Source organism: Astyanax mexicanus, chromosome 24, assembly GCF_023375975.1.
Source record: "Astyanax mexicanus isolate ESR-SI-001 chromosome 24, AstMex3_surface, whole genome shotgun sequence".
NCBI classification, from domain to species: Eukaryota; Metazoa; Chordata; class Actinopteri; order Characiformes; family Acestrorhamphidae; genus Astyanax; species Astyanax mexicanus.
In genome coordinates, this window is record NC_064431.1 from 24,801,164 (window position 1) to 24,817,500 (window position 16,337).

The following is a 16,337-nucleotide window of genomic DNA, read 5'->3' on the forward strand; positions in this document are numbered from 1 at the left end:
TGGTCTTCAATTTTTTATCTGAAGTCAAGCAATTTTCATTGAAACGTTACTTTATTTCAGTAATTCAGTTCAAAACGTGAAACTCATATATTATATAGATGTATTACACACAGAGTGATCTATTTTAAGTGTTGGTTTCTTTTATTGTTGATGATTATGTCTTACAACCAATGAAAACTTAAAAATCAATGTCTCAGAAAATTTGAATATTATGTAAGACCAATCGGGTCTTTTGATAACTGATAACTTTTATAGAGATGTGGATGGTGGTTCAAGCCAAGCCTTGGTTTTGACCATTGCCATCAGGTAGGGATGGGCAGGTCCTCATTTTAGCATTGTAGACCAGCATAAGTGTCCTGAATTTGATGCGGGAAGCCAAGGGTGAACTTAGAAAGAATTGAGACAAGTGGAGTTCCAAAGGCCTGATGTTACACATTGGAAGACCAGGAGGTCTCTACAAAATAAAAAAAGGAAAAGAGTTAAATTCTCTGGATTCTGACTTAGGTTTGGAACATAAGTTGAGAGCGATAACTGGTCATCCACGACTCACCATACCTTCCATCCTCTCATCCACTTACATGTCACTAAATCTGTGGTCGCAAGGCAGGAATACCTTTGGGACCCTTCCATCCCATCATAGGATACCATATACCAGTGTTTCTCAACCAGGGTGCCGCGGCACCCTGGGGTGCCGTCTGGCTTCATCGGGGGTGCCGTCAAAATATTGCGCCTCACGTGCATATTACCTTTCCAGAGTCAGCTCGTGTCGGGGTGTGTCCCAATTCACAGGCAGCATACTCTGAAGGATGCGACCCACAGAGGCGGTGTATTACTGCGCAGCTGTGACGCAATCTGTCTTCGAATACAGCCTCTGAAGGATGCAGCCCCTAAATTGGGACACACTGTAAAGTTTTTCTCCCCCCACGCGATGCACGCGCTATTTTATTTCATATTCCGCCAGCAACACCCCTCGTTCTCACCTGAAGTACTGCGCCAGCACACCTCCCCCACCCCCCCCCCCCCCCCCGTCCGTAAACTGGGGTGCCTTGACATCTCGCATATATTTAAAGGGTGCCGTGATAGAAAAAAGGTTGAGAAACGCTGCCATATACAACCATTCACTTATACCTAAGGCCACTAGGGGCACTTTAACCCGGTCAAATCCAGAGGTGGTCAATTTGGGAGGTGGAAGAAAACTGGAGTACTAATAGAGTACTAATAGAGTTTTGTAGATCTCGTTACCACCCCAACCCATGAAGATATACGTTTGTGATGTCTAGACAAGCAAATCCTTGCAAAAAAAAAAACAGTGTGGACAGTCATCTCAACAAATCTGATTTGAGAAACAAATCCAATTAGCTTGCAGTCTGAATATAGCCATAATGGTGTATTGTAGCATAGTCATCCAGACCAGGAATTGAAGCACAGTTTCATTCATGCTTGCTGGCAAATTGAAATTGTACAATTTTCCCTAACTTCCCTAATTTCCCAGCCCCCTGGAGCTTCTTATTAACATGTGACGGGAACATGGATTGAACAGCGATTGGACCATTGTAGTCTTAAGATTCTTGCCTAAGGATTCTTATTGCTATAATGCAGCATTCAATTCCCTAGGCTGGGAATTGAACCACAGCCCTCCACATGGTGTGGCATCTCCCTAGCAGTTAGGGGTGTATCCGTTGTGCCACTCGAACCACTATAGTACATTGATATTGACAGTAATAACCTGTAGAACCTGATTGATTTAAAGCTTTGAGGTGCCCTTTGACACCAGCAAGTAAAGTCAGTTGATGCTTTCCAATCAACTTGATTTAATTGAATCCGATTGTTTTTCCAAAGTGAATACTGGTCGTTATCTGTTCACACAGTGTCTCACCCACAATGCAGCTAATGCAGAATCAGCTCATCCTCTGTTTGCACTGTAAACCATACCCCCCTCTACACCTTACTCTGTCAGAATCCTGCTTGGCTGCAGGGAAAACAGCCAGTCTCATTTCCTAAGTGTCGCAGCGGCTTGTTGGAAGTCAGTCGCCTGCAAAGGAACACTTTGTAGTTTACAAGGATTCCGCGTCCCGGATGTGAGAGCTGTAAATATCTGTAGAGCGTGTCCCAAATCCTCCACGTACGCCGCCTGCGCGCCCGACCGCTCGCCTGGAGGCAGATTAGAGCCGTGCCAAGATTTAAAGCTGTGCTGACCTGTATTGGAGGCGCACTGCTGCCGCTGAGCGCAACAGAGCAGAGGATTTCGCTGAAATGCTAAACGCTAATGCAGAAGGTTAGGGAACATGGCCAGTGCTGATAATGGCTAGCGATGAAGGCGGGGAGGGGGGGAGGTTTGAAGTGGATGAGTGCAGGTGTAGCCAAATGGGTCAGTGTGTTGGCACATGGCCACAGTGTGTTGTGTCACATATACACAAATATAAATACACACAAACACACACACACACTCGCACTAACACACATACAAATAAATCATATAGTACATTAACCCTTAGAACCCTACTGACAGATTTTCCGTGCAAAATTGCACCTTTCGTTTCTCAGCTTAGTTACTCAGGAATCCCTTCACACATCAACATAATCCATATATGTTAAAAAGGGCGGAACTTATTATTTCTAAAAAAAAAAAGCAATGCGGTAAAGCATATACAAGGAACCCATTGAGAAAAACACCTAAAAAAGTGAGATCTCCTTCCCCAACCAATATTATTTACCTTTAGTGCTTCAAACACATTTATATGATGTTTCAAACCAAATAATGTCAGTAAATGACTCAAAAGTGAACACAGAAAAAGTGTGAAACAACCTGCTTTACTCAAACTAAAGCTAGGTATGGTGTGCGCACTACTTTATATAGTTTTTATTTTCCTTGCACATTTTTACTAAGTAGTTATTTTTGCACTAAACATTTTATTTATTTAGACTAAAAAGTTTACATTTTTATAGTATATAGTTTTCTTTGTGTGTCCTGATCAAAATACTGAAAGGCATAGGCTGCTCTGAGTGTCAGGTTTTTAGTATCTACATGTATCCTAGAGGTGTGATTATCAAGAAAAAAAAAAGTCCACCTGATGCTGTTTCTCCATAAATTTTTTACACATTATTGTGGGGACAAGTACCTCTGTGGTATATATATCTGTATAAACCAGGGGTGTCCAAACTACGGCGGAGAGAGTGCTCGGTTGTTGCACAGAAAAACGAGCCAAAGAGCCTAAAAGCAGAGAGGGTGCGCAGTTATAACGTAAAAAACGGGCCAAAGAGTCTAAAAGCGGAGAGGGTGCGCAGTTGTAGTGCAGAAAAACGGCCAAAGAGTCTAAAAGCGGAGAGAGTCCACAGTTGTAGCGCAGAAAAACGGCCAAAGAGTCTAAAAGCAGAGAGAGTGCGCATTTCTAGCGCAGAAAAACGACCAAAGAGTCTAAAAGCGGAGAGAGTGCGCAGTTGTAGCGCAAAAAAAACGGGCCAAAGAGTCTAAAAGCGGAGAGAGTGCGCAGTTGTAGCACAGAAAAACGGCCAAAGAGTCTAAAAGTAGAGAGAGTGTGCATTTCTAGCGCAGAAAAACGGCCAAAGAGTCTAAAAGCGGAGAGAGTGCGCAGTTGTAGCGCAAAAAAAACGGGCCAAAGAGTCTAAAAGCAGAGAGAGTGTGCATTTCTAGCGCAGAAAAACGACCAAAGAGTCTAAAAGCGGAGAGAGTGCGCAGTTGTAGCGCAAAAAAAACGGGCCAAAGAGTCTAAAAGCGGAGAGAGTGCGCAGTTGTAGCGCAGAAAAACGGCCAAAGAGTCTAAAAGTAGAGAGAGTGCCCAGTTGTAGCACAGAAAAACGGCCAAAGAGTCTAAAAGTTTAGTATTAAGAGACATCATAAAATGAAACATCAATTTGAAAAATCTTAGTTTACACAACACTGTAAAATATAGATAAAGATAGTAAGTCAAGTAAAATGATGTGTAAATGAAAGTAATCAGGAAAATGTATTATTTAAAGTGGTATATTTCATTATTTGTTTTATTACAGAGTCTGTGGCCCGTGACTTCAAATATATTTCTCCTTCTGGCCGCCAACAAACAAAGTTTGGACACCCCTGGTCTATAGAATAATAAATATAAATACATTTTAATCGTAAGGTTTTTTAGTGTTAGGGACGTCTGTAATGTTAGGGACACAAAAATTGACTTTCTATTAAAAGACCCATATAAATACACTCACAAGAAAATCTATAAAATCAAATCTGATTGGTCAGAACATTTGTGACACACAGGTGAGATGGCTCGTTGCGTACTTCAGCCTTCTCAACATTACAAATCAACATTACAAAGGCCATGATAATCATGATAACGACTAACAAATGGTATATTATGCAGTTTGTCCACTACAAACAGTATACACTCACTCACACACACTCTCTTACACACTCTTCCTTTGATGGCCCAGCCTCCAGAGCTGCAGCAGAGTTACCAATACTTTAAAGCTCTTTCATCTCATCAGGAGAGATCATTACTGCCTCTGTCCTTCCTCTCCTGGCCCACTCGTTCCTGCACAGAAACACTTTAAATCTCCTAACAGCCTCCAGGGGGTCGGGGACCGTCTGCAGCTGCTGAGGTCTGACGCCCGCCTTCAGTCGGCCTTGAGATTTTGGTTCATCAGCGAGTGCGTTTACACGCCCTTCATAATATTCAGATTAATGCAGAAAATTAATACTGTATTTTTCACACTATAAGGCGCTTTGGATTATAAACTTTTTGTAATCAAGTTTTTTATTGAAAGTTTTGAGAAAAATCTATGTAGATTAACATCAAGTGCTCGTTTAACTTGTTTTTTGTTTTACTGTTTTGTCAACTTAGCTTATCTTTACAGGTCTGCTGAATTAGAGGGAAAACATGGCGACACCCCTGTTCCAACAAACAGAGTGTAACACAAAAAGCTTACAGTGTTTTCTTATCTCTTTTAAATCCCATTCCAACCCACCCTTAACCTCATATCATAACGGAGAGACCCTGGCATTTGGACTTGTATCAGAATTTACTGATACTGATAACAGTCTGGATGGTCCTTTTGGTTAACATAAGGTTTCTGTTGTTTGTTTGCACAGTTGTAAAGTTTTAAGTGGCTTTTGTGGATGTAATGTAACTCTATTGTATTGCAATGATTGGCAATTCTCCTTACTGTACCAACATTTTTGTGATTTTGTGATTGGTGGAATCCGTGTTATGATTGCTCTGCAGTCTGCGAGGGCTCGTCGGTATGGCTTGAGCTGTGGAAAGGCTAAATCGCTGATCCGTGCCAGTGTTCTCAGCTGAGTTTCCACGCATAATTAGCAGGCTGCCGCTTGCCCTCTCCTTTTCCGTGGCCTCTGCTAATTGTTTGTGTTGTCTGGGAAACCTGAGAACCTTCGGCTTGCAACCAGAGCGCAGAAGCGTCGCCGAAATCTATAAAAAGCCTTTTTGTTCCCGACTTATTAGAGGGATGCAATATTGCCTTCATCACGCCGGTGAGGAGGGCCTATTCTGGACGTCTGGAGTAAATAAAACATAGCACAGATCAGGAGTGGAAAGGTCAGACGGACGCTATGATATGTCTCTGGACACTGCGGTGTGGGCCGGGGCGTCTAGGTCGCCAAAGGGAACAATAGGGTATTCTCACAGCGGTCACGCTCGGATCTCCTCTGGCTTTTGGAGAGGCCAGATTGCCTTGGCCGTGGCCTACATTCTGCACCTCATGAGGAGAGAGGACATCTCTGATTTCAAAGCAGCACTTAGGTCACATTTACTGCCCATCAAAAGTCTGATGATACTTAATGCAAATAAGGATTTTATTATAAAAAGATAGAGTATAGAATATGCTAACTAATCCCTTGTTGTGATGTCAGCATTCTGCAGCATCAAACCCAGGAATGAATAGTACCATAGTAACACTAAAACAGATGTAGAAACACCATTTCGCTCTGCTTGTTGAAGCAGGATTGGCCAGCAGACTTTCTTTGAAGGAGGAATCAGTACCTATTGTCTGGGTGCTAAAAGCACGCCTTTCTTAGTGTGACAGTTGTCATTCTCTTTTAGAGCCAGGTACGCTCTGACTTTGGCGCGTTGGTATCTTAACAGTGCAGCGCTTTTGCACATCTCAGTAGAGGATACTGTTCTGCGAGTTCACGCTGTAAAAATACGCCAGAAGCTCATCTAAAGGAACGGCAATATTATTTTATCCTTTATTCTGTTTATTTTTGATGTAAATGTGGGGGAGGGCACCAAAATAAAATAAACAATAAACAGCTGCTGGCTGTTGACTGTTGTCAGGGTTTTAATTAGTCAATGGCGCACTTCCTGCATTTCCTGCCACCAAAACAAAAATATGGCAGAAATTTATCTGAACACACCTCACTTCCTGACTGACCACCACGCCCATCAGCTATAGATAGATATATTCCTAAACTCTGATGCTATTTTAATGGCGCGAGTGCAAGATGTGAAAATAGACTGTTGACAGAGTGTAAGGTAGCAATGAGCATCGCCACACACCTTGCGCAGGGTGTTCGTTAAGGCCCTAAGGGTTTGTGTCAGGCGATTATGGAGGACAAACCCTTTTTATGTTGTTGTTTACTGCATAATTCATGATATAATGTTCCTCAATGGTTTTAATATGTCTTTAATAAGAATCTACAATGTAGTGAATAAAATAAATATTTAAAAAAATGTTTTAAAGAAAAACATTAAATGAGAATGTACTGTATGTCCAAACTTTGGATTGTCCTATAGATTTGTCTAATACTGTAAAAAAAAAAAAAGAGTGATTACAGTGATACTATACATAGACATCACGCTCAGTCCTAATTAACCCTAGGCTGTTTTGGTGTGTTTTTTTTTTTTCTCGGTTTTTGTCAGTTCCTCTTTTTCAGGTGTTATAACCGTAAACAGTAATTATATCAGACAGACTCATACCCTGAGCTCTTTTACTCCAGAAGCCATACGGCTGCTCAAAAATATAATCATTTAAAATGTAAAAGTATGTAGAATTGATATATTTTTCTGGAACTGATCATGTTTTGGTCAAAATTTAACCAAGCGCCTTTTAAATATATGTTAAATATATTGTAAATATATTCACACCTTAGATATCTTTTCAAAAATGGTTAGACTAGAGTGTTTATGCGTTGAAAGCATAAGAATATTGATGATTGTTCATTACATGGCTTATTAATTATTACTTTTTATAAAATACATGGAGAAACAGCATCAGACAGAGTTATTTTTCTTGATAATCAATAATCACACCTCTAGGATATGATCATGTAGATACTAAAAACCTGAAACTCAGAGCAGCCTGTGCCCTTCAGTATTTTAATCAGGACACACAAAGAAAACTATATACTATACTATAACTACTTAGTAAAAATATGCAAGTAAAATAAAAACTATATAAAGTAGTGCGCACACCATACCTAGCTTTAGTTTGAGTAAAGCAGGTAGTTTCACACTTTTTCTGTCTGTGGACACTTTTGAGTCTGATATTTACTGATATTAATTGGTTTGAAACATCATATAAATATGTTTGAAGCACTAAAGGTAAATAATATTAGTTGGGGAAGGAGATTATTCACTTTTTTAGGTGTTTTTCTCAATGGGTTTCTTGTAGATTTAGCTTTACCGCACTGGGATGTCATCGCTATTATTGGAAAGAGTAAGTACTGCCCTTTCTAAACTTATATTAATTATGTTTATGTGTGAAGGGATTCCTGAGTAATTAAGCTGAGAACACAAGGTGCGATTTTGGATGTAAAATCCGTCCGTAGGGTTCTAAGGGTTAAACCAATCTATGGGATTATCAATCGGCTGCCATTCAGCATCAGAGCGACTGCGCAGTAGAATACTGTCATTCATTTGCACAGTTCTGCACTGTGCAGCTCTGAGCTGCTCCAAATATGGCTTGACTTTCATTGCCGATAAGCTCATTGCAATACGACTGGCTGCTTATTAGAGCAGTCTTTGCGTCTTACAACCTCTTAGCTAGCTCATAATACAGCCGAAAGCCTCACTAATGCCCAGGAGAAAATCCCTTTTAAACTCAAACAAATTAATTACATTTCAATACAGTGTGTTTGTTCAGGCGGGACTCAGACCTGCTTCTGAAGAGGCGTGTTTGATTTGATGCTTGTGTTTTGCAGGTGTTTTGCACTGACACCAAGGACAAATTACTGTTTACTGTTTACCAACATGGTCACTTTACTTGCACTGAGACACTTTATCTCCACTGCTCTAATTCACATTATCATGCTGCTATAGCACACTTGCACTCTGGACTTCATGATGCTGAACCTTTCTACTCTCTATTTATTTTTTTTATTCTTGGGATATTTATCTATCTATTTTGTATATTCTATTTCTTTTATTGTATTCTTTTTTTATCTATATATCTATTAATAACAGCTCTTTGGGTGTAAAACTGGATCGTGAGATCACAATTTCGTTCCACCTCATGTACCACATGTGATGCGAATGACAATAAAATCTCCTTGAATCCTTGAATGACCCCACTCATCCCTCACACTAACTATTCTCCCTCCTGCCTTCGGGAAGAAGGTACCGCAGCATCCGGTCCAGCACGACCAGATTCTGCAACAGCTTCTACCCCCAAGCCATCAGACTCCTCAACTGCAGAGACTGAACTGATGGTTTTTCTGTACATGCACACACACTCTTACCCCACTTACCCCAGAAAATGGAAAGCACTAAAAACCCTACTACCTCACTGGACTCTATTGCACACTGTGTAATAGAGTAATTACTACCTCACCTGGTCTTTTTTGCACACTGCATAATTTGCACACTGTCTTGTTATTTATTATCCTTTGTCTGTATTGTGTTGTATTGTCTGTCTGCACTTTTGTACTGTTGCACTATTGTTCTGTCTACACTGTGTTTATGTGCACCATGGTCCCTGGAGGAACGTTGTTTCGTTTCACTGTGTACTCTGTATATAGCTGAAATGACAATAAAAACCACTTTGACTTTGACTTTGAATCCTTGAGATGATTGGTCTAAAGTACTCTAATACTCTAGTAATATAGTATACTCAGTAGGATTAGCTTGAGCTGGTTAAGGTAAATAGTGAGGCAATCTTTAGGTCAAAAAAAGTATGTTAATCAAAAAATATCTAATAACTTTTTTTTCCCACATTTTGTGTCCAAATAGTTGCCAGACACAAATTAGTCTTGTTTTAAAATGCCTTTTCCAGTTGGTTTTGGCATCAGCAGCCAGAGTCAGAGAGAACACAATTGACCATTGCTATTTCTAGTAGATGGCGTTTTTGCCTTTGACCTTACATCGCAGTTGTTGTAAAAAGCAGTAGGACTGTCTTCGCATGTAAAATTGTCTTTTATTTTATTTCTAATTTTCTCCTAGTTTCTACCAATTTAGCTAGGCTAAAATTGTTCCACCCAAATTTTCGAGAATTGATACATCTATTGAGCGTTTTCATTTATTTATTTATTTATTTTTTAACAAATTTTTAATGCAAAGGGCACCAAGTAGTCCAGCGGTCTAAAGCGCTGTCACTATGATCGAGAGATAGCTGGTTCGAATCCTGATTATGCAGCTTGCCATCAGCTGCCAGAGCCCTGAGAGAGCACATTGCACCCTTCACATGTAATATGTGGTAAAAAAACACAAAACAAGAAAATGATCAAAAGAACAATTATTGAAAATGAAACTGAAGATATACTTTCTCATTCTTCGCTGGGAACATTGTCAACATTGCTTTAAGAGGCAGTAACTGTTCAAGGCAAAGTCCAGTAAGTTTTGCCCCACCAATGTTGACACAGCAATGTTGAATTTGGTTGAGTTTCGAGGTGTTGTTGCCCATCTGTTTGCTTGCAGAGTTTATAGTATTCTGCCCAGATCCCTGATATCTATCCCAAAAGTTAGAGCTAGTTAAAGTTAAAGCTAGTTTCTGGAAAACATTTATATTTTTTATGATTTTAAAGAAACTTCACTGGATGTTAAAGTTCTTGGCCAATTTAAAAGTTGTTCATACTTTCCAGCACAAACAATCATGGTGTGTTTCATGGTGTGTGGGCTGAGTGTGGTTTAGACAACAAGGCAAGACAACAAAAGACAACACAAGACATGATATGGCAAGGTGAGGCGAGACAAGACAAGACATAGTATAGCAAGGCAAGGCAAGACATGGTATGGCATGGCAATGCAAGGCAAGACATGGTATGGCAAGGCAAGACAAGACAAGACAGGACATGGCAAGACAAGACAAGACATGGCAAGGCAAGGCAAGGTAGGACAAGAAAAGACAAGACATGGTATGGCATGGCAAGACATGGTATGGCATGGCATGGCAAGGAAAGGAAAGGAAAGGCAAGACATGGCATGGCAAGGAAAGGCATAGCATGGAATGGCATGGCAAAACAAGACAAGGCAAACAAGACATGGTATGGCAAGGCAAGGTGAGGCGAGACAAGACAAGACAAGGCAAACAAGACATGGTATGGCAAGGCAAGACTTAGTATGGCATGGCAAGGCAAGGCAAGACATGGTATGGCTTGACAAGACAAGACAAGGTAAGGAAAGACATGGCAAGGCAAGGAAAGACAAGACAAGAGATGGTATGGTATGGCAAGACAAGACAAGACAAAGTATGGCATTGCAAGACAAGACAAAACAAGACATGGTATGGCATGGCAAGTCAAGACATGGGAAGGCATGGCGAGACAGGACAAGACATGTTATGGCAAGACAGGGCAAGACAAGACATGGCAAGACAAGACAAGACATGGTATGGTATGGTATGGTATGGTATGGCTTGGCAAGACAAGACATAGTATGGCAAAGCAAGTTCATTTGTATAGAACCTTTAATACACAGGCAAGTCAAAGCGCTTTACAGAAAGATTTAGGACTTAAGTTAGAACAAGTTTAAAAGAAATTTATAATAAATGATAAATTAAAGGAGGATAAAAAACAGAATACCGATACAGAAATTCATAACATAAAAGTTGGAATAAAAGAAATACATTTAAAACATAATTCAGGATAATGTTAAAAGAAAATTAAAAGATTTTATGATTGAAAGAATATACAAGTAATGAAAACTGAGAACAAAACAAAAAAACAATACAAGAAAGTGTAGGGTGCGTAAAAGCAGGAAAAGCTCTAAAATGTGTTTTTAAGGTATTTTCTGTTCTACCTTAAGTGCTTCAGCAGTTACAGGTTCCTCTGTGAGAACTTTACTGAAGGTGGAACATACAAAAATCAATAAGAGGCTACTAAATAAATTCAGTTATACACTGAATACACCTGAAGCTTTTGGCAGCTTTAGTTTAATCCAAAGTCTTTTAAAGCATGTGGTGATTAAAATGTCTCTTTGGCTTGGTGGAAACCTATACCTCACCTATAAAAAAGCCTTTTTAATACTATATATATATATAGATATATACACACACATCTAAAAGTATTTGGAAGTGTGTGGGGTGTGTGGTGGGGGTCCGAGGGAGTCCAAGACAGTGAGGGCCTTGTAAAAAGCACCAAGCCTGCCTAGGCCTCTCCTAGCAACCAGCAGGCACCACCAACAATATCCATTATATCCATTCAGCTTTGTCATGCTCCATTCCAGAGACACTCTGAGCTGAGCTCTAACCCTGTAAACCCCCGAGGCTCTGAGCTTCAGACTCCAGCGGACAGGGTTTTGTTTCCTGGCTCTTAAACCTGAAAGGTTTGTGGTCCATAAATGTGAGGCAGTGCAGCTGTAACTCCAGTCCTGGACTCAGTGCTGTACTGGTTTATTATAGAGTCAACAAAACCAGGGGACGCTCTGTATTTGTTATATAGCGATAAACATATTCGTTTTTTTATTTTTTATTTTTTTTTATTGATTCTGAGATGTTAAGCTCATTTTGCCACATAAACAGATTAAACTGATAACTGATGATAACAGTAGAAGAAGAAGATGAAGAAGAAGAAAATGAAGAAGAGGAATCTTTATTTCAGTATCACTTTTCCTGCATACATGCGTCCTAATATGCTTCACAATCGAAACTTTTTTGTTTGCATGAAAAAATCTTATGTTTGGAGGAAGGAAAACGCTACATTCTAGCATAAGAACAATATCGCTTTTATCTGTGAAACATGGTGGTGGTAGTATAGATTGTGTGATTAAAATTTTAATTAAATTTCAAAACAGTAATTGGCTGCTGTGTTTTTTTTTATTACAGCAACTATCCGACTGATTTACAGTGGTGCTTAAAAGTTTGCAAACCCCTTAGATTTTTTATACACATTTCTGCATAAATATTTCTAAACGTAGTGTGGTAAGCCCCTGGGGTTAGGGGCATGACCACTGTGACCCGGAAGGAGGAAGCACACAGAGAACACAGACACGGGGAGTAAATGCACTCAAATCATACCTTTTGAGTATTAGCTTAGCTATTAGCTTCGAAAATGCCCTCCACCTACCCAGAATAAACTTAAATAATAAACATAGCTCGCCCAATGGGGCTCTAGAGTCCGGAGAAATTAACTTTCTTTTTACTTTAAAAGGTCCGTGCAGCCTCAGCCTTCAGCTCGCCCGTCAAAGTTCTCTTTTGAGTGAGCTGAGGCTGAGTTTTTATACCTGTCCCAGCTGGCTGCTTAATCAGTCCTCATGCGGGCCAGCTGGGACACATTGGGCTGTGCGCTCTGGCGTGGGGCGGACCCCCAACTCCCCTGCCTCCTCACGCCAGTAGATAAAGAGCACCCATTCTATTACAAAAATAGAAATAAATATTATATTTGGTCCTTTATTTATAGAGGAAAATAATCCTCTATATCACATTTGTGAATGGAAAAAGTATGTGAACCTCAAGGATTAGCAGTTAGTTTCAGGTCACAGTAATAAAGTCATATGAAAAAGTTTGGGCACCCCTATTAATCTTAATAATTTTTTGTTCTAAATATTTGGATGTTTGAAACAGCCATTTCAGTTTGATATATCTAATAGCTGATGGACACAGTAATATTTCAGGATTGAAATGAGGTTTATTGTACTAACAGAAAATGTGCAATATGCATTAAACCAAAATTTGACCTGTGCAAAAGTATGGGCACCCTTATCATTTTATTGATTCGAATACTCCTAACTACTTTTTACTGACTTACTGAAGCACAAAATTGGTTTGGTAACCTCATTGAGCTTTAATCTTCATAGCCAGGTGTATCCAATCATGAGAAAAGGTATTTAAGGTGGCCAATTGCAAGTTGTTCTCCTATTTGAATCTCCTCTGCTCTCCAAAAAAAAAAACATTGCTTGGGTACTGGAAGAATGTTTGGTGGATGGATGAGACCAAAATAAAACATTTAAACTTATTGGTTTAAATGAAAGCTTTATGTTTGGAGGAAGTGTAAAACACTGCCTTCCAGTTTAAGAACAATACCACTTTTATCCGTGAAACATGGTGGTGATAGTATCATGCTTTGGTTTTGGCCTGTTTTGCTGCATCTGGGCCAGGACTGTGTGCCATCAAGCAAGTATAATATTTTTGTCTCATTTGTTTAACTGGGCTCTCTTCATGTACTTTTAGGACTGATGAAAATCGGATGATGTTTTAGGTCATATTTATACAGAAATATGAAACATTCTAAAGGGTTCACAAACCTTCCAGCATCACTGTAAATCAGTCTGATAGTTGCTGTAATAAATAATACAGCATGCAATTACTATATTGTATTTTACAGTATTATGTTTTATATTATATTTTAGATTCAATGTTAATCACACTGTTTATACTACCCATGCAACCCTGCCATGCACACCATTGTTGTTTAGGGTTTTCCCGGTGGTGGACTCATGAACGTTAACATTAGCCAACGTGAAAGAGGCCTTCAGTTGCTTTGAAGTTACACTAGGACCTTTGAGAACTTGATGACTAATACACGCAATGCTTTTTGGAGTGGAATATTTGAGGTTCACATACTTTTTTCCATTCACAAATGTAACGGAAGTGTCTGATGATGTTTTAGGTCATATTTATACAGAAATATGGAACATTCTAAAGGTTTCACAAACCTTCCAGCATCACGGTAAATCTGATAGTCTGATAGTCTGCTGTGATAAATAATACAGCATACAATTACTGTATTAAAATAACAGTTTTAATTTTACAGCATTATATTTTATAGATAGTATATAGAAAATACTGGATAGTAGAGAAAAAAATGGTTACTACAGCTAGCCTAACAAGCTTATTGCTGTACATTTTGCAGTGCTGTTCTTTATACAGTGCAGAGTAGTAGTATGTAGATGCCTTTATAATAATATTCTAGTTTAATATGGAACCAATCACAGGACTGGCCTCATTCCATCAACATAACTCTTCGTGTGCGAAGAAAAATGGCTCTCACAGATGATCCAGAATCAGCCGCCACACAGTGAAGCCAATGAGATGCTAATGAGGCATTAGTGAGAAGATGACAGACATACAAATGGTTTCAGTGCTGGTAATTAATATGATATGTGCTCCAGTTTAGGGGTCTCTGACTCGTCAAGGCAGGGGGGGGTGGCGTTCTGGCACTTACTGGCTGATGAGAGTTTTCATGGCTTTGTTCGCCGGGCCGCCCGAGGATTCCCCAGCCACTAACTCAAAAAGGAGAACCTTAATATCATGTAATCTTTTCATTACAAATTGAGGATTAGGCTCTTGCGTAATGACGGACAGCAGTACAAGGCCAGAGATATCCTATTATAGAGATATTATGTAACACTTAATTGAACTGAATTGACGTGTAAAAATGACGGGGGGGAATTAATTCCTGATGTACCAGATGAGGTGATTTGAACTGAAAGCATGTGGTTATTGACTGAAATTAATATTATACTGTACGTCTTAAGATTCTCCTGGTTTCACCTGAAAAAAAACTTGGGCAAAGACTCTAAACTTTACAACAAAGACTCCAATTCCCAGCATGCTCTCTCACAGGACTTCCCTGACTCTGCTGATCATGTGACGCTACGGAGAGCCGTCAACCACACACCGGGCAGCTGGATGTATGTTGTGTCAGTCTGTCTTCGCTTTTGTAACCACAGGAAAAGTACTCCTTGCATGGGTCGAAATATGTTAAGGGTCGGGGAGAGATTTCCCCGACTTTCCTCGGGCCAGGTTAAGCCAGGCTTAAGAAAATAGTCTGTGACATAGGCGTCTGTTTTTTAAAGCTATATTAATTTTACATAAACCTATGTTTTGATATCACAATATACTGTAGCTAAGTAACAAAAAAAACTGTTAGAATGTCATAATTACGCAGCTCTGGGTGCACACGTGAGCTCTTCCACTGGTCTGCATTGGATGTACAGCGCTGTCTGTAGCTGTTCTTAATAAGCATTTTTCTTAAATAATAGGTCTATGCTTCTTTAGTGTTGCAATGGTAATTTACGTCATTCCGAACAGATTTCTCTCATTCAAACAGCCCAAAAATTTTCAAAAAAGCTCAGTTTACCGATCTACTTACTACAAAAATGTTGGGTTTAAATCGGACTCAGGCTCATAATGAATTAAATAAAGTTTATGGGTCGGGTTGGGTCGGGCTCGTGCAGAACGTGCACGGACTCGGGCCGGGTCGGGTTGGGTCAGATATTTTGGGATCTGATCTAAGCTCTAACCTGGCGCTGCTGACTGTTGCCAAGATAGTAATGTTAAAAATGTCTGCTAGTTTACTAAGTGTTGTCTAGGTTGTATTCAGTCAGTGGTGCACCTGTGTTTTTCGTTGCCAAGATAGCAATATGGCCGAAATTTACCAGAACACATCTCATGTCCAGACCACCACGCCCATTGGAGTAGATACTGTATATTCACAAGCAGGCTCACTCTGACAAGGCTGTTAGGCAGTTAGACAGTCGCTCCACTCTACAGCTATAAAATTTTGCACAATTCTTTGTTCAGGAAAGACAAAAAGGTGTGTGTTTTATTTAGTGTAATTCTGCAGCTCTTAAGGTGGCCCTACAGTCTAACTGCTGATAACCAAGTCTGAGCACAATCCCAGAAAGTCCTCAGTGCTCTGTGCTCTGCTGTCAAAAGCCTCCCAGTTTGAGGGGGAGGAGTTAAAGAATAAACATTTTACACAGTATTACAATATATAAGCAGCAGTAGCTTCAGCTTATTTGGTAATGATTTAGTATGTTTATGTTTATTTCTGTTCGTGTTTTCTCTCTGTCTGTCTCTCTCTCACAGAAGGCGTATAACCTCGAGCAGCAGAGTGCGAAAAGCGGAAGGCGAATGAATGGCGTGGGTAAGCCAGTTCTCGTGTTTCAACCTTCCAGAACAATGCCGGTTCCACGCTCCGCCACACACAGATCCCCCTCAACCACAATGCACTG

The 16,337-nt window shown here is 39.9% G+C and overlaps 1 protein-coding gene across 1 annotated transcript in view; it reads left to right on the forward strand.

The window, feature by feature from the left end:
* The window catches only part of si:ch211-236d3.4 (protein FAM107B), a 72,556-nt gene that overhangs the window by 13,989 nt on the left and 42,230 nt on the right, over positions 1 to 16,337 (forward strand). Inside the window, exon 2 of the mRNA XM_049471657.1 lies at positions 16,192 to 16,249. Within this exon, the coding sequence (XP_049327614.1) occupies positions 16,192 to 16,249 (58 nt within the window). The remainder of the gene's footprint in view (positions 1 to 16,191; positions 16,250 to 16,337) is intronic.